The sequence below is a fragment of the Mastigoproctus giganteus genome, chromosome 9 (assembly GCF_048544385.1).
Source record: "Mastigoproctus giganteus isolate SK-2022 chromosome 9, ASM4854438v1, whole genome shotgun sequence".
NCBI lineage: Eukaryota > Metazoa > Arthropoda > Arachnida > Uropygi > Thelyphonidae > Mastigoproctus > Mastigoproctus giganteus.
The window spans coordinates 138,824,177-138,844,012 of NC_143583.1; the positions used below are offsets into that span (position 1 = coordinate 138,824,177).

The 19,836-nt window shown below is 38.5% G+C and overlaps 1 protein-coding gene across 4 annotated transcripts in view; it reads left to right on the plus strand.

The window, feature by feature from the left end:
- Nucleotides 1–19,836, plus strand: part of LOC150080768 (plexin-A2-like) — a 1,384,718-nt gene that overhangs the window by 1,248,291 nt on the left and 116,591 nt on the right. For all 4 annotated transcript variants that reach the window (XM_090381170.1, XM_090381171.1, XM_090381172.1 and 1 more), the window contains one exon: nucleotides 15,313–15,409. In XM_090381170.1, coding sequence (XP_090237296.1) covers nucleotides 15,313–15,409 — 97 coding nt within the window. The remainder of the gene's footprint in view (nucleotides 1–15,312; nucleotides 15,410–19,836) is intronic.

Consider the following 19,836-nt stretch of genomic DNA (forward strand, 5'->3'; position numbering starts at 1 on the left):
CACCATCAATAGATATACGGACTCATTATGGAGGAAAATGCAATCGCACAATACCTGCAGGTCCCTGCTCTAATGGAAAGAACAGGACCTGTCCACTAAAATAGTAAGTGCCCATATCAGCCGTCATGTGCTGTCAGTTATTTTGCTAATGTACCTTCTAACATATTCTTTCTGTACAATCAGCCACATCATTAGAATTTCACAAATCCCTAAATAAAACATCCACTAATGCTCTAGGATCAGTTTGTATTTGTTATATCGTTTTAAAGTTTAATGTCTAATGTTTAATGTTTAAAGTTTAAAGTTTAATGTTATAAAGTTTAATGTCTAAGTTTGCAGATGATACAAAGGTTGGCAGGGTCGGTAAGGACACTACTGACGCTATGCTGCTGCAACAGGATCTGGAAAGGTTGAACAGATGGGCTGAGAGGTGGCAAATGAAGTTTAACATTGACAAATGTAAAGTACTACATATGGGTAACAGTAACCCCAGAGCAATGTATCAACTCTGCGGTACTACACTGACAGTGGTGGAGAATGAAAAGGACCTGGGGGTAATTGTGCAGGCAGATATGAAGTTCTCTGAGCAGTGCAGACAAGCTGCAAGAGTAGCTCATGGTGTCTTGTCAATGATATACAGGAATTTTTCTAGCAGGGATAAGGAGGTGATTATTCCCTTGTATAAGGCAATGGTTAGGCCACATCTTGAGTACTGTATACAGGTCTGGAGGCCTCATTTCAAGAAGGATGTAGAGCTGCTGGAACGGGTACAGAGAAGGGCAACAAGATTAGTAAATGGAACAAAGGGTTGCTCTTACGAAGAAAGGCTTAAGTTTTGCAAATTACAGAGTCTGGAGACTAGGCACCGGCGAGGTGATCTGATAGAGGTGTATAAGGCTTTGAATGGTTTGAGCATGCTCAATGCCAATGGGATTCTTCATCTTTCTCAGAATAATCACCTCAGAGGGCATAAATTCAAATTGAGGAAGGACGGATGTCGGATAGATGTGCGGAAATTTGCCTTTGGCCAGCGGGTGGTTGGTTGGTGGAACCGACTTCCATCACTTGTTGTTGAAGTTGATAGCCTAAACAAATTTAAAGCTCAACTGGACAGGTATTTCGAACGAACGGAGGGGTGAAATGGGAGAGGGTTTTTTTTTTTTTTTTTTTTGGCTGATGCTGAATAAGCTTGCTTTCTTGCATCATATGCCTCTACTAATGCTAATGCTAAAATGCTAAGAAAAAAAATGCATGAAAATACTGCAAAAATTTTATAATGTGATCTTTCTAGAAAACAATTACTTCAGTCTAACAGCCTGTGCAGTCTTTATGCTCAACATATCATCACCTCGCATCACAGTTTTCTTTGCATTTATTTCCATTTATTCACATTTATTTCTATCTGAGACTGTCTTATTACAAATGGTTTGCATTTTTTGGCAAGTGTGTGTCTTTACCTCTTATGTAGGTGCTGATCCAACCGACCTTTCTCCAAGATATCAGCCTCAGCTACCCATGGAAATTAATTCATTCCAGTAATTCATAACTTGCTGCCTGCTGCCTGAAGGAAAATTTCTTACAATACAGTCTAACATCTTCTCCATAATAATTTTATTTTATAGCTTTTAGTTCAATTTTACTGTCCTCCCACCCCCTCAGAGCATAAAGACCTCAGTTCCATTCTTAGTTACTGAGCTTTGTAGCCCGCATGGTTAAAATCTTTTCTCATATGGGTGCCTTTTTACTGATCTGATATATTTTACTGATATATTTGGATCGTAGAACGACTTTTGATACTGTTGCACATGGAAGACTACTGCACAAATTTGAGCAGTGTGGCATTGGAGGCAAATTGCTGCTATGGATAAGGGGATGGTTGAGGATGAGAAGACAGAGTGGTAATCAATGGACACTAATCCACGATGAGCAATGCTATTAGTGGACTCCCTCAGGGTTCAGTGTTGGGTCCATTGTTGTTTTCTGTATTTATAAATGATATTGATGATGGTATATTAAGCTTAATGTCCAAGTTTTCAGACGATACAAAGGTTGGCAGGGTTGTTAAGGACACTACTGACAGTATGCTGCTGCAACAGGATCTGGAAAGGTTGAGCAGATGGGCTGAGAGGTGTCAAATGAAGTTTAACATTGACAAATGTAAAGTACTACATATGGGGAAACAGTAACCCCAGAACACTTATGAACTCTGTGGTACTACTCTGACAGTGATAGAGAATGAAAAGGACTGGGTGTAATTGTGCAGGCAGATATGGAGTTTTCTGAGCAGTGCAGATGGGCTGCAAGAGTAGCTCATGGTGTCTTGTCAATGATATATAGGAATTTTTCTAGCAGGGATAAGGCGGTGATTATTCCCTTGTATAAGGCAATGGTCAGGCCATACCTTGAGTACTGTAAACAGATCTGGAGGCCTCATTTCAAGAAGGATGTAGAGCTGCTGGAACAAGTACAGAGAAGGGCAACAAGATTAGTGAATGGAACAAAGGGTTGCCCTTACAAAGAAAGGCTAAAGTTTTGCAAATTACAGTGTCTGGAGACTAGGCACCGGCAAGGTGATCTGATAGAGGTGTATAAAGCCTTGAATGGCTTGAGCATGCTCAATACTGATGGGATTCTTCCTCTTGCTCAGAATAATCACCTGAGAGAGCATAAATTCAAATTGAGGAAAGACAGATGTAGGATAGATGTGCGGAAATTTGCCTTAAGCCAGCGGGTAGTTGGTTGGTGGAACAGACTTCCATCCCTTGTTGTGGAAGTTGATAGCCAAAATTAATTTAAGGCTCAGCTGGATAGGTATTTCGGACGAACGGAGGGGTGAAGTGGGAGTTGGTTGTTTTTTTTTTTTTTTTTGGCTGATGCTGCATAAGCTTGCTTTCTTGCATCATATGCCTCTGCTAATGATAATTTCACTACCTTTCTTTGAATCATTTCAAGGAGCTGTGTGTCTGTTTTGGATGTAGTCATATTTGACTCCATATTTCAGGTGCAGTTTCACAGTTGCCGTATTGCTGTATAAGATTGACTTCCCTATCTCTACAAACAGATGTTTGATGAATCATATTTAGTACACTATGGACCTCCTTGCTGCTTGTCTGCACTGCAAACAGAACAAAATGTCTGCCTGGATTGTAATCCTCAAATCCCTTCCTTCCTCTGCTATTTTTAATTTTAATTCAACCACTCCAAGTGCGAAAATTATTTTCCCAAATGTAAGTCCTTTTCATTTTGCAGCCTTAAAATATAGTCACCACCATAGTTGAAGCTGCTTTTCCTGAAAGAATACTGCATGGTATTCATCATTAGCCACCATCTTGGTCTTGACATCATCTGCAAATTTTGATATAAAAATAAATTTTCTGTTTATACTCTGGGATGACCAGACAGTGAGAAGAGTTCGAGAGAGAGAGAGAGAGAGAGAGAGAGAGAGTACAAGAAACAGCACTGTATTTAGCAGTCACATGAACTTGAACTGCTGTCACTCAAAGCATGTGTACTTGTTCACCCTTGTGCTTGACCACTTGCATACGGCAGCCTTAATCACATTCTGTTTCTCTTCATCAATATCATTTAAGAAAATCAAAAACAACAGTGGTCACACTACCAATCTGTGAGGGACCTCCACTTCTAATCCTAGTCCAATCTGAATAGTAACCATTAATCATAATCCTCTGCTTCCTGTTCTGCATTCGAGTATCCATCTAAGGATCTTACTGATAATCCCATATGTTCCAGAATATGCGATAACGTCTTATGCCTGACAGAGTGAAATGTCTTGCTAAAGTCCAAATAAATAATGTCAGAATTATTTCCTGCATGCAGATCATGAGTGACTCTGAAAATATCCAATCAGATTAGTTAAACAAGATTTTCCATTCACCAAACTGTGATAGATTTCCTTCAAAATATCATTTCTTTCTATATACCCCCATATTGCAGTCACAATTATCATGATATTGCTATATCGTATCCCAATCTCAGCTTTGAGAACATTAAGCTTGTTTTCTATCCTCCTCCAAACACAACTTCATTGTGTTGACCATACTGAAGTTGACTCTAGTTGGTGATTTTGTGATCAGGAGTCTTTGCCAGCGAATTTGTGCTCTCTCTTGAAGAAATAAACTCATTTCCTGTTTCACAGAGTTACACAAATACTCAGTTAAATAATCCTTTAAAGAAATCACTTTACTAGACCAGGAGGAAAGTAACCTTTCTTTCTTCTTTAATTTTTATTTTATTACTAACCCATTACCACTTGGTCACAGGTGCCTCCGTAGCCAGGTGAGCAGGAACAGCAGTGCGTAGCACACACTTCTTGATTAGACCGGGGTTCGAGCCTGTGACTACCAAATACGGAGGATGCGGAAAGGTCAGGGAATGACCACCGCATATCCCCGGAGCAATATGGCCTTAGTTGCTAATGCTTCTATAAAAAAAAAAAAAAAAAAACCAAATAACTTGGTCACAACGTGAACACTGCTCCTACCCCCCACATGGCAGGGTCAGTAACATGGACAGGAAATGCTCTACCCCTTCCAGAACAAAATGGAGTAAACAATTCCCGAAACCCAGAAATCCACTGGGTGCACAGATCAAACCCTGACAGGGCAAAAACAATGGGAGCTTGGTTCTGTTGATTCTACCGGAGCAAAATGTCAAAAGAGTGATGTAGACAGAATCCAAACTCCAAAATTCCTAATTGTCCATTGAACTCAAGAACAACTGATTGAAAAACTTTTGCCATTTCTAATGCAGTAATGCCTAGAAAGCACATTAGGTACCCTCAAGACAGTTGATCATTTAAAATTGGAAGACTTACTGGTTGAAGTTGTCACTGCTCGACAGTCTGAGGAACTACAAAAACTAAAAAAATTTAGTGGAACTTCTGTTACTGTTTCACCACATTTCCCATATCAAGAGGTGTCATCACTAAATGGGACCTCATCAGTTTGTTAGATCATCATTCGCCATTTTCAATCCACTGCAGGATGAAGGCCTCTCCAGCAACTTTCCAGTTCTTTCTGTTTTGTGAAATGGCCATCCATTTACTTCCCACAAACTCATGAATTTCATCTATCCATCTCCGCCATTGTGTTCCAGGTTTTCTTCTAGCTCCTCTTGGGTACCATTCTGTTATTTTCTTAGTCCATCTATCATCATGTCTTCGAGCTATGTGTCCTGCCCAAGACCATTTTAGTTCTTTAGTTTTGATAACAATGTCCTTTACTTGAGTTTGCTGCCTAATCCATGCGTTTCTGTTCTTATCTAACAGTCTGATTCCCAATAATTCGTTTCATTCTTCGCTGTGTAGTTCTCAGCTTCTCTTCCATTCTTTTGGTGAGTGCCCAAGTTTCACTTCCATAAGTCATGGTGGGGAGTATACTTGGTTCATTATTTTACATTTCAGACAAATTGGGATATTGGTCTTCAGTATGCGACTATATTTCCTGAATGCTATCCATCCAAAATTTATTCTTCTCTTGACTTCCAGCCATTTATCATTATTACAGCTAATGACTTGTTCCAGATAAGTATATGACTCCACCTTTTCAATTACTGCTCCCTCAATCATTATTTTCCTTTCTGTGGCATGCTTGTTCATCATTACTTTTGTTTTAGCCATATTCATCTTTAGTCCAAAATCGCTACTAACTCTGTATAACTGATTAAGATTTTCCTCTAATTCTTTGGGATCGTGGCTTATGACCACAATGTCATCCGCAAATCGTAAATGGTTTGGGTACTCTCCAGCATGGCCCACACTTGTAGGTAGAAGGAATTTGTTTTGTAGAGACGGGATACACTTAAACAAAGGTGGTGCAAACGTTTTTGCCAGTATTATTGAGGATACCTTAAAGGTTCGGGGAAACTGCTAGTTAGGGGGATGTGGGTAATACTGCCACGCGTTTATCTGATAATATTGGTCAATGTAACTCTTGCACATACCTTAAGAGTTCTTATCTGTTACCCCAACTGGACGTATTATCTAGATGTTCTGGGGGCAAAGACGTTTCACGTGAGCGGGTAGCTAATATCAGGGAAGAGAGCCTAAAAAACTTCAAGGGTTGTGTTAGGGTTGTTAAATATACAAGAACAGTAAATCTTAATTGTTTATACAGTAACGTTAGAAGTGTCGTCAATAAAATGAGCGAATTCGAACTGCTGGTTAAAACAAGTAACACGGACATAATAGGGCTTACAGAGAAGTGGTGCCACCCAGAAATTGGGGATGATGAGTTTCAGTACGGCTTGTATAATGTATTTAGGAAGGATAGGGTAGATAGAAGGGGTGGTGGGGTAATGCTTCTTATCAGAAGCAGCCTGAGTGCGACGATAGCTTTCCCGAATTCAGACATTTCACATGCTAGTATAGAGTCTGTATGGTGTGAGATAGTTGGAAACAAAGGTATAATGCGAGTAGGAGTAATCTACAGACCAGGTGATTGTGAAGATTATGACAAAAGCCTCTACATGCAAATGGAATGGGCAAGTAAGTGTCAATGCCTTATTATGGGTGATTTCAATTTGCCTCTAATTGATTGGAGTAAATGGGAAGGAAACTCGACATGGGGAACAAAATTTTTAAATCAACTAGATGACTTATTTGTATCAACATGTCAGGGAAAGTACTAGAGAAAAGAATAGCCTAGACCTCATCATCACACCTGAATCTGATGGCATAACAGGGCTGACAGTAGAGGAACCAGTAGAAGGAAGTGATCACGGAGTTCTACGGTGGATGATGACGAGAGATGTAGCAGAAGTAAAAGGCAAAGGAATGGGTTTTAATTTCAGAAAAGGAAATTACGATGCCTTAAGGTACTACATGGCCTCTATTAACTGGGTAGATATCACGCAGAGAATGAATACAATTGAACTGTGGTACGCTTTTAAAACATTAATCACAGATGCCTTGAATGCGTATATACCATTAAAAAAATACTCCACGAGAAGGGTTCCAAGTTGAATGAATAGTGAAGTTGCCACATTACTTGAGCAGAAAAAGGTGGCATGGAAAGGTTACAGAGCAATAAGAAGTACTGAAGCCTATAACAGCTACAAGGTGATGTGTAATAGAGCCACAGAAAAGGTTCGACAGGCAAAAGCAGTTTATGAGAAATCACTAGCAAACAGAGCAAAGAGGGAGGGGATAAAGAATTCTTCACATATATAAATGCCAAGAAGAGCAGGACAAACCAGATCGGGCCTTTACGTAAGGGAAAGGGGATAGTAATAAATACACCAGCTGCCGTTGCAGATGAACTCAACAGTTATTTTGCATCGATATTTACAAATGAAAAGCCTTTTGTAGCAATGGGAAATTGTGTGAAATTTCGCAAGATTGTTTAATGAAAAAACTTTCGAGCCTACAGACCAGTAAGGCTCCTGGAGTTGATGGAATTTACCCTATAATCTTAAGAGAGGTGGCAAGCGAGTGCATTGAACCATTGAGACTAATTATGCGAGCATCACTAGACTCTGGAGAGATTCCCTTGAATTGGAAAAGTGCAAATGTATCTACCATACATAAGGGTGGCTCTCAAAGTGAAGTTGGAAATTATCGACCTGTCAGTCTGACTTCAGTAGTAGGGAAAATCATGGAGGCAATGATCAAGGGTGGAATTCAGGATCATTTGGATCGAATTGAAATTCTCAAGGATACTCAGCATGGTTTTGTAAAGGGAAAATCGTGTTTAACAAATCTGGTTCGCTATTTCGAAAGGGTCACTCACAAGCTGGGTATAGGGAATAATTTCAACATTGTTTATTTAGATTTCAGCAAAGCTTTTGACTCAGTCCCACATGAGTGGTCGCTTTATAAGCTGGAACAGGTTGGAATCACTGGGAAAATCCTTAGATGGATAGAAGGATGGCTTCAGGGCAGGAGGCAGAGGGTTGTGATAAATGGCTATTCCTCAGATTGGGTTGATGTAAGAAGTGGGGTTCCCCAAGGATCAGTATTAGGACCACTGTTGTTCTTAATTTTCATAAACGACATTGATGAAGGGATAGAGGGCGTGATGTCTAAATTTGCAGATGATGTTAAAATTGGGAGAGTAGTTGATGATCACTGTCAAGCTGAGCTTCTTCAGAGAGAGAGAGGCATGGAAAGGTTAGACCTAGATAGACTTCAGGAATGGTCAGAAAAATGGCAGCTGTGCTTTAATCCAACAAAGTGTAAGGTATTACGCCTGGGAAACAGTAGTCCCGAAAAAACTTATTCACTTGGTGGAGTTCAACTAAACCCAGTACTGGAGGAAAGGGACTTGGGTGTTACGATACGGTCAGACATGAAATTCTCTGAGCATTGTAAACCGGTTGCAAGGAAGGCCCATGGTGTCCTATCGATGATCTATCGAACTTTTGCAAGTAGAGATAGGGACGTGATAATCCCATTATATAAGGCTTATGTTATACCACACTTGGAATACTGTGTTCATGTATGGAGACCGCACCTGAAGAAAGACATTGAGCTTCTTGAAAGGGTGCAAAGAAGGGTAACTCGCCTGGTGAGATCGGCTAAAGGGTGTCCTTATGAAGAAACACTTCGAATATGTGGGTTGCAGAGTTTGGAAATTAGACACCTTAGAGGAGATTTGATTGAGGTGTTTAAGGCTCTGAGAGGCATCAGTAAAATGAATGAGGACAAAATTTTCAAGATTATAAATGATGCTAGAACTAGGGGACATAAATTCAAGTTACGGGGGGAAATGTTTAGATTGGACTGCAGGAAGTTTTATTTTAGCCAGCGATTTATAAATTACTGGAATAAGTTGCCTTCGTGGGTGGTAGAGGCCCGACAGTTTGGGGAAATTCAAAGGTCATCTGGATAGTACTTTCGGGTAAGGGAAGCGCATAGGATGATAGGTTTAATTTCCTTTTTTTTTTTTTTTAATTATTATTATTTAGTTATTTATTTTATTTTATTTTATTTTTTTTTTTTTTTTTTGTTTTTATCATTGTTTTGTTCGGATTTTTTTTTTTTTTTTTTTTTTGGCTGGTGCAGCATAAGCCATAGGCTTTCTTGCACCATGCAGCCTTTTCATAATCCACAAATGCCAGGCATAGTGGTGTTTTATATTCATTTGCTTTCTCCATTAGCTGTGATATTCTGCTACCAGTCTAATCTTCTGAAAGCTTCCTCAAGTGCAGCAGTAAACAACTTCGAAGATATTGTGTCTCCTTGTCGAACTCCTTTTTCAACTTTTGAATTTGCTACTGTCTAGTCTAATAAAGGAGGTAGCATTCTCATATATTTTCTTCAAAATGATAATATATGGGGTATCTATGCCTTGTTTTTCCAGTGCCCGAAACATTGCCTTATGCTGTATGGAGTCAAATGCCTTTTCATAAGCCGACCGGGCTAGCCGAGTGGGTAAAATACCTGCCCGGCAACCCAAAGGTCGCGGGTTCGATTCCCGCCTCGGGCTTGGATCAAAGTACTGCAAAAACCTTGGGAGGTGCAATATGACCATAGAAGCCGATGCGCCAACAACTCCCAAATCAACAACAACAACAACAACAGCCTTTTCATAATCCACAAATGCCAGGCATAGTAGTGTTTTATATTCATTTGCTTTCTCCATTCGCTGTGATATTACGTGAAGGTGATACATAGTTGAGAATCCTGTCCTAAAGCCGAGAAGAAGAATGGGTATCATCATTCTTCTTCTTGGTGATTCCCTTCTACTTCTGACTCTTGTTTTCTCTCTCTCTTGGGGTTTTTTCAGATTTTTTTTTTTTTTTTTTGACTGGTGCAGCATAAGCCTCAGGCTTCCTTGCACCATATGGCTAATAATAATAATAATAAAAAAATAATAATAAAGCCAGCTTGCTCTTTTGGTTGATTCTCATCAAGTATTCTTTCTAATCTGTTAGTAACGACCCTTGTGAACAACTTGTAGATGTGGGATAACAAGCTAATTATCACAGCTAATGGAGAAAGCAAATGAATATAAAATTGGTCTATGATTTCCAATTTCTCTCCTTTCTTATGCAGCAAAACTATGATTGCATTATTCCACTCCTTAGGTGTCACACCTTTTCTAATGCATTTTGTGAAGAGTCTTGCCAGTTTTTGTGTCATGTCTCTTCCTCCCAATTTTAACAACTCTACAGTAACTTCATCTTCCCCTGGGGCTTTCCTTTTCTTCATTTTCTTCAATGCACGTTCTACCTCATCAGGAAGAATATCGGGTATGTCATATGTGTTAATAATTTGTGATCCATCTTCCCCACTGCTGGCGTCATTTCCTCACTGCTTGTATAATTCTCTATAGTAGTCTTCTGCTATTTGAATTATACCTTCTTTGCTATTTATAAGTACACCATCGCTATTCTTCAGTTTCAGTATCATTTGTCTTTCTGTATTACTGCTCATGGCTGCTGATTTAAGTCTTTTGTTTTCCCTTAATGCCTTTTATACTTTTCTTGTGTTAAATCTTATGTCCTCTCTGAGTCTCTTTCTAATGGCTTTGCATAACTCAGTATACTCAATTTTCTCCCTGTCAGTGTTTTTCTTGCTCTTCATTTGTCTTCTTTGGCTTTCCTTTTATCTATAGGTTTCTTGGGCTTTACACTTTCAGAAAGTTGTAATATTCCTCGTCAATATCTTAGTCCTGAGCAGTCTGCAGAAGCTCAAACTTGTTCTTAAGTTCCAGTATATACTACTTTTTCTCCTCTTCTGTTATCTCAAAGACTGTATTATTTATTCGAGTCAGTTTTTTCCTTTCTTTTCTTACATCTATATCAAGTGTGCATTTTACCATTCTGATTACTTCCAGCATTTACCTTCTTCAGGATGGTAACATCATTCCCAATATATCTTCTGTTAGTGAGGATGAAGTCGATTTCATTAGTTGTTAATCCATTTGGACTCTTCCGTGTCCACTTTCTTTCACCCTTTTCTTGAAAAAAGTGTTCATTACTGACAATCCTCAAGATCCTGCAAATTCCGCAAGTCTCACCTCTTTCATTTCTTTCACCAATTACAAAATTTCGTATAGTTCCTCTTTCTGCGCTGTTTTGCCTTTTTCCATCCTTAGCATTGAAGTCCCCCATAATGATAGTGTAGTGGGTTTTCTGCTCATTTAGAATCAATTTCGGTGTACATTTCTTCAACCTCTTCATCATCATGAGTCGATGTTCCTTTAGCTTGTACCTTTTAGAAATCCTGAGTATTGGTCTTGACACCCTTGGTGATGTACTTTTGAATTCCAAAATGTTGTTTTTTATATCTTTATGGACCAGAAAACCAACTCCACCTTTGCTCCTTTCACTGTTTCTATTGGTGTACAGCAGATTTCCACTTGATATAAGTGATTCATTTCTTCTTCTTGTTTCAGCCAAACCGATGATATTCCAATTCACATTTTCTAATTCCTTTTCCACCTCTAATATCCTATCTTACATTGTAACAGGACAAGTTCAATTCCTGTGCATGACAGCCTGCTCGTACCCAGAGATTCTTAGCATCCTCTGCTTCCACTCTGATCCTCTCGCTGCTGTAAGATGGGGAGTGAAAGCCACTGGGAACTGAGGGCCATTTCTTTCATCGTGCTGTCATGTGCTGGAGGGTTTGGTCTTTTCCTCTTCATGCTGACCGGGTGTCTTGAACAGAACCACTCTACATGTTCGTTGCCACCTAAGTGACGTAACAGGGCTTACCATTGAGAAGGTGTGCACAAGTGGATTTTAGGGAGGCAGACCAACCAGACTTCTCTTAAATCTTCTGTAATAGAAAGATATTGGATCCATCAGTGTTTTAGACTGAGTGTCTAATAACACACAGACACTCAGTCTAAATACTCAGTCTATAGTCTGATAATACCTGTTCCCCTCTAAGTCTGTTAGATGAAGAGCTACAATAAGAACTGTGAGATCAATGAGTCATGAATGTAAGATGAATTGTGACAAAGAAGGATGGTATACTAGTTCCCGTTCAGAACATAAACCTTACTTTTGAATCTGAAACTACCAACAATAATCAAAGTAGGTTACTTTAACTGCTGTGTTAAAGCCTGCATTCCAACCCCCCCCATGCTGCTACAAATTCCAGAAATTTGGTCTCTTGCGAACAGTCTGCAGAAGAGCAGCTGCTGTGCCACATATGGATCCATTGTGCACACTAATACTGACTGCAGAGCCACAGCACTCAATTGTCCTAACTGCAAAGAAGCACATCCAGCGTATTCCAAGGAGTGTCCCCTTTGGAAAAGCAAAAAAAAAAAACATGACAGCGATACAAAACCGAACACATGTAACCTACCAAGAGGACAAAATTCCTTACCAGCTCCAAATACTAATAAGCCAACTTATGCCCAATTCACCACAAGACAATTATCAGTCGCCATCCAATGAGGTATCATACCATCAAGTGAATCACTAGCTGAGTGGACAAGGTTGCTATACCAATGAACCAAACAATAAGCAAACAAACTAAAAAGCTGTAAATAAGCTAATTACTTGACAACCAGGTGCTGTTCCACAGCAGAATACTACAGTATCTACTGTAGTATCCTGATGAAAATCAAACTGCATACACTTAGAAGTTAGTTCACAACAAGGTGGCCAGATTCTAGAACTATTCAATAGCGGTGGATACAAGGATACGATGGGATGAATATGACGGATACAGAGAAACCATGCTTTCCAAAGAAGGGAAAAGATAAATTTGAAAAATATTACCTTGGAAACAAATTGAGGATTCTAAATGATGCTTACCTTCTTGCAGTGGAACTTAGAGGCTATCATAGTAAATTGACCGACATCCATGGTCTCCTCTCATAATATGACCCCTCTGCCTACAGGAAACCACATATAACTTTCCGTCTAGAACTACATAACACATCAGCAAGATTGTTATTGCACATAATCCAAACAGTCTGGCACATGGAGAGGTAGCATTGATAATCAACTCTCAGATACCCTCAAAACTAATCCCACTAAAAACAAACCTTGAGGTAGTTTCAGCATGAGTCAACATTAACTTTGACTTAGTTTTTGACTTTGACTTGAAAACAAAATATTTTTTTCAATGTCATTCAAGCTCCATAATGTATGAAGTCCGTTCAGAAAATATCCAAACTGCTATAATATGGTAATAATAAACAAACTTATGGGATGGATGGATGACTTCTTTCCCTTTTAAACTAGTGTCATTGTGAGGTAATGCACTTAACCAGACGATTTTTCCATTCTTGGATGCACCTCTGAAAAGCTGATTTCAAAATTACCAAAAGCTGAACTGTCATATTAACCTTTATTATTTGTGCACCATCAAAATGACATCATCCTTTAAGCGTCCATTCCATGCAATTCCATCCCCCAGTCAAGATGGAATTGCATGGGTGGAGTTGCATGGAGAAAATGGGGACTTGAGCAATTCTGTATTTGACCAAGAAAGTCTACAGAAGTTGCAATTTATGCAAGTGCATTATCACAATGATATTAGCACACACTTCTTGATTAGACTGGGGTTCGAGCCCGTGACCACCAAATACGGAAGATGTGGAAAGGTCAGGGAATGACCACTGCATATCACTGGAGCAATATGGCCTTAGTTGCTAATGCTGCTAAAAACCAAAATAACATAACATAGCATCACAATAATATGGCCAGTCTACAGTTCCACCTTTCCAGTCTTTTAATGCGAGCCACATCATGAAGGCATCCCAGGACCTTCAACATAGAACTTTTTATTAATCATGTGTCCCTCTGGAGTGCATTCATGATTGGCAACATCCTCCCAGTCAAAAAATGCTAGCAACATAGCCTTTGCTACACACTTGTCGTCTTTTTTTTTTTTTTTCTTTGGTCAGGGGAAAGACTGTCTTCTATTGGGATTATTGATGTTTGGTTTTAGGATCTAATACCCATAAACCTGTGGTTCTTATACACTTATGATATATTTCAAAAATGTCTATCATTAGTCATTCATGCAAACAAATTAAAGCATCTTGTGCCATTGTTCATGTTGACACATTTCTGTTAATTGCCACAGCATGAACAGTGTGGATATGTGCCTTATGTTCAGAATTTTCATTAAAACAGAATGATGTGAGTATAATGAAAGTGTGGAAGAACAAGTTTCTTCCATGCTTTCAAGAATGAATTAATCTTTGGTCATTAATTTTATATTAAAGTTCACACTTGAGACATGATTTCATTATTTGTTGAAGTTTTGGGCTGTCCAGATTGCAGATCAGGTTCAACAAACCCCCTGCCCTCAAATGACAATGCCAGTAGTAAACTTGTGTATGGCACAGTGTAGAGTTTCCATATGCTATTTTAAGATCAAATGTTTCACTTGTGATTTTTCTGGTTTTGAAGCAAAATTTAATAAACACACTTTGTTCACTGTACTCTAACATTTTGAAATATGTAATGTGCAAACAAATCTTCATTATCAGCTGACAATGACAGACTGCCATAAACAAGTGAACAGCTTACTGCACAGAGATAAGGATGGGACATGTCTAAACATACACTCTGTCTCAGCTTAAAAAAACAAGCATAATCCAAATAACTTTTGAACAGACTTCATATGCACAGCTTAGAATGTGATGCTAATTACTGCTTTTCCAGCTTCACTGTGCGCACAATTCTCGATGATGGGTTAATTGTATGTCTCTGATGAAGCAGCAGCAACAATGGGGGTCCTAGCATGACATTTTTTTTTTTTAGATACAGTTTGAGCAACTTGAGATTTTATTTATCAACAAACCATCCAATAGCCCAAGTTCTTATATCACATCAGGAAATATGCTGCTTGAGTAAACTACAGCAGTATTTCCTGCAGTATTTAATTTACAATCACAACTAGGGTGGATTTTTTATTTTTCTTGTGTTTTAAGCATAAGTTCTAGATGTGATTGCTCATAAAAGTTACCCAATCGTATTTTATGAGCCAAATGATAATTTCCCATGGTGAATGGTAGAATTCAATTATCTAATCCACAATGAAGAATCATATCCATACTGAAGTGTACAAAACAGTTTTTAGCATCAGAGTCTGAACTGCAAGTTTAACAAAAAAAAAAAACTGCTTGTTTTTTCAAATTTATATGACCTACTTTTGAAATAATAGCTGTGCATGCATGTATCATAGTTTCATTACAAAATAGCAAGATGCTTTGTGATATTTATACAGTAGTTGAAGGTCTGCTCTTTTTAGCCATACAGCATTAGTTTCTAAAATCTGGATAAGACTAAGATCTAACATTGCTGGATTTTTGAAGTTTTACTATAATTTCATGAAGAAAATGGCATTTCTTAATTCCTACTTTTTCTTATTAGGTTCCAGATGGTGCATTATTAACTTTAGTCCCTAAACAAGCTTCTATATATAATATGTCTATAATTCCTGAAAAGCTAGAAAAATCACACAAATATGGTAAGTTCTTGGAATCTATTAACAAAGTTCACTTTCCTGATGCTTAAAAAGTTTGCTATCTTCTAATTCACTAAATTCATAATGTTATCATTAGAAAATTATATATTATAAATATAAAGAATTAATTACCTATTCACATTACACATTCAGAAAAAAATCCCATACGAGCCTATTTTCATATTAAAAAAAAAAAAACTGCTGTTTTTGAATTGTGCAGCTTCTAGCAAGCAATCTTAACATTCATTTGATAAATACCTACTTTCATTAATGTCATTGTTCCTCTGTGGAAATTGAAATACACTTCTCTGAAGGTGTTTTCAAAAATGCACAAAGGAACAAGGGCCAAATAAAACAATAAATAAAAAAAAATCTGGACCCTTGTTTTTGTCACCCATGTTTTGCAAATAATTAGGGATGAAATTGTTCAGACAAAATATGTGAACTCTCATTGATGAGACAACCAGTGCTGTGTGAAGATATATTATGAACATAACCATTGATATTATAGAGAATTAAAAAGCACTCAAAACTAAATTCACTTATGTCTGAAGTACTTGAAATGTTAAATAGATCAACTTTTGCAGGACCTTCTTACAAATGTTCCTTCTTTACTCTTATGGAATTGAGCATGATAAAATGCTGGTCTTCCTGATTGATACAGTTTCTTTATATAAAGAAAGTGGAAGGAGCTCATAAATTCCTTTCTCTTCCTTGACTTTTTCAGTGCATGCACTCTAGAGTTTGAGGAATTATATGCTATATTTTATGATGTTGCCATATTTGTGCCTGGCGGTAAGAAATTTTTTTTTTGAAAGTTTCCTTGAACATCTGAAAACATGCTTCAGGTGTTCAAGGAATTTCACCTGGACTTGCATTGTCTCCCAAACTCATTCTAAATGGATATGGATCTCCATATGTGTCAACTGTTCTGATATAGTTGGAAATTTTCTTATAATTGAATTTCTTCCAGTTTTCCAATAATGGTGCCTGTATATATATATATATATATTTTTTTTTTTTTTTTTTTTTATATTTATTAATGAATTTCAGCTTAAAAGCTGATATTAGGTGGCTCTGCCCATGTTCAGCCTAAGTATAGTGATCATGTGATTCTTTACCCATTCTTTTTCCTAAGGATAATTTTTTTTATTTATTTATTATTATTATTTATTTATTTTTTCATAAGTGTAGAAAATGTTATTTTTCATTTCGAGTGTTCATCACATAATGTCTTGCCATTTTTTCATTGTCTTTAATGTTCATTATTCATTATTAGTACCTTAATTGTGAAAGGAGAAGGCATGAAACTTATAATAGTCAGGACTTAATGGGAAAAAGTTGGCATTGTTACTTCATATACAAACAGTGATGTCAGATGAATCTACAAATATTAATTTCAAAAATTTAAGAATGTATATACATTGTTTTTTTTTGTTACAGTGGATATGTTTATATTTTTGAATAAGTTACTTTGAATTTGTTGAGTAATGTGACTGGGCTGAAGTAGTCTTCGCATAAGTTGGAATGGTACACCTCAACCAGGTTGTGGAACATAGATTTCAAATAGCCATTATTCTATAGCTGAACAGAACTTTTGGTTGGGATGGGGGGGATTAGGAAGTTTAAAAATTATAGTACCAACCCTTTTATGAAAATCAGAAGAGTGGATTCTGACTGCTTTTTTGATGATGGTGAGATGCATTTCTGCAACATCAGAGAGATTATCAATACAAGCCCTGCAGACCCATAAAATAAATATCCTTTCCATCTGGTTTGCAGAATGTAATAGCCTTTTCATGCACAGTTTCTCTTTGAGAAAACCTTTGTTTCTGATTCCTGCGTGGAGGAATACCTCAGGATTTTATTGGTTAATCTACTGACTGCTACCATTCAGTATGAACTGTGTTCAGAGATAGCTTTCCATTTCTGACAGTTCAACTTATGGTATATGGTACAGTTTGATCAGTCACAATCAGAAGCAGGGTGATAGCAGTGTTAACTTAGTGATTCAAATCAAGAGCAGAAAACAGTGTAGACCTGTTAGTAGCATACATTCAGTAGCATATAAAAGTAGCCAGGATCCCACAAAATCCAAACCCACAGAAATCTTAGTAATTCACCTACGATATGGATATTCACAAATTCTTTATGTGAACAGTGTTGGTAATGAGATAACCAACTTCATTTCCCTTTTCTTTTTTAATAGCACTTTATAACACGTTAGCATATGTGCCTCAATTGCCTTCAGCTATAGTTTATCCATCTATCCACACATAATAACATCTACTCCTAGTGGATAGATTTTCATAAAATTTTATATTGGGATCGTTTAGAAAGATTTGTCAAGCCATCCCAAATTTCACTAAATAGGATCAATGGAAATCAAGCAATTATTATTTCTTTTATTTTTTGCATATTACATAGGCTCTTCTTGTGCTTATACACCGATGAGCCAAAATGTTATGACCAACGAGTTGTTATGCAAATCAAAGCAACTGTAGGTGAACTACAGCGCGGGTCGGGACATGGTATAAAAAACACCCGATACTGAGCTCCATTAATCAGTGTTACTCTTGTTCTTCAAATGGGAAAGGCAGTGGACTTAAGCAAGTTTGACAAAGGCCAAATTGTAATGGCCAGACGACTGGATCAGAGCATATCCGAAACAGCACGGCTGGTGGGATGCTCACGGTCAGCTGTGGTTAGTACTTACCAAAAGTGGCCGAAGGCGGGGAAACCCACGAACTGCTGGCGAGGTATTGGACGACCACGGCTCATCAGTGATCGAGTTGAGTGAAGGCTCTCCTGGATGGTACATGGCAACAGAAGGGCGACTGTGGTGCAACTCAGTTCGCCGGTAATTGGAATGCTGGTGACGGGAGTAATGTGTAACAACACACAGTACATCAAACCCTGCTGAAAATGGGGCTGCGTAGCTGCAGACTGCTCTGAGTGCCCATGATAACCACGGTTCACTGGCAACAGTGCCTACAATGGGCACGCGAGCATTGAAACTGGACTTTGAGTGATTGGAAGAAGGTCATCTGGTCCGATGAATCGCATTTCCTGTTGTACCATATGGATGGCCGGGTATGTATGCGTCATTTACCTGGGGAAGTGATGCCGCCTGGATGCACTGTGGGAAGAAAACAAACCGGTGGTGGTGGCAGTGTCATGCTTTGGGTGATCTTCTGCTGGGATACCCTGAGTCATCCATTTGCCGAGCACTGATGTCTACCACCTACCTAAACATCATTGCTGACTAGGTACACCCTTTCATGTCAACGGTCTTCCCCTCTGGCAGTGCCATCTTTCAGCAGGATAATGCGCCATGTCACACCGCCCGGATTGTTTGAGACTGGTTTGCGGAACATGAGGAATACTTCCAGGTATTGCCCTGGCCTCCAAATTCCCCAGACATCAATCCCTTTGAGCATCTGTGGTTTGTGTTGGAACAGCAACTCTGATCTGCAGCATCTCAACCATGGACCTTACAAGAGTTAAAGGATCTGCTGGTTATGTGTTGGTACCAGTTACCACAAGACACATTTGGAAAACTTGTAGCATCCATGCCTCGCCGGGTACAAGCTGTTTTGACTGCACGTGGAGGACCAACATCATATTAGGTAGGTGGTCATAATGTTTTGGCTCATCAGTGTATTATAGGGTTTACTGGGTGTTATGTTTGTTCCTACATATTGATTGTAGGAGTGAATGGGCAATGTGGCAGATGTGCAGAAATTAAATGATCCTTGTTAAAGCATGAGTCTCCCCCCCCCACTTTTTTTTAATATAAATTATGCTTTGTTACTATTTGCCAATGTGCTTGAAATTTAATGCTTTGCGCCTAAGGTAAGCACAGCTCTACATTCCCTCCATCTTTAAGAAAGAGGAATGGTTCGTTAGGTCTACTGATCTAGTATAGTAGTAATGGCAAATGATGCAGGAAAGCAAGTTTATATAGCATCAGAAAAAAAAAAAAAAAAACTACACAGTTAACCCACCTGTATCCTCCAAGAATTTTTCTTCTAGTTCTTTCTCAAATTTATTCCATGAAGAACTAGAAAACATCTCAATCAAATCTCCCTGTAGTGCCTAGTCTTGAGATGTTGCAATTTGTAGAACTTCAACTCTTTCTAGGTAAGAACACCCTTTTGTTCCCTTCAACAGTTGGGTGCCCTTCTTTGCACCCATTCCAACAGATCCACATCCTTCCTAAAGTGAGGCCTCCAGATCTGTGTACAGCACTCAACATGCAGCCCAACCACGGCCTGGGGGTTATGGTTAACCATGGTTAACCATAACCCCCAGAGAAATGTATCAACTATGTGGTGTTACACTCTGGTCAGTGGAGACATGCTGCCAGGACAGCTTATTGGGTTTTGTCAATGCATCACAGAAACTTTGCTAGCAGGGAGTTACTGCTT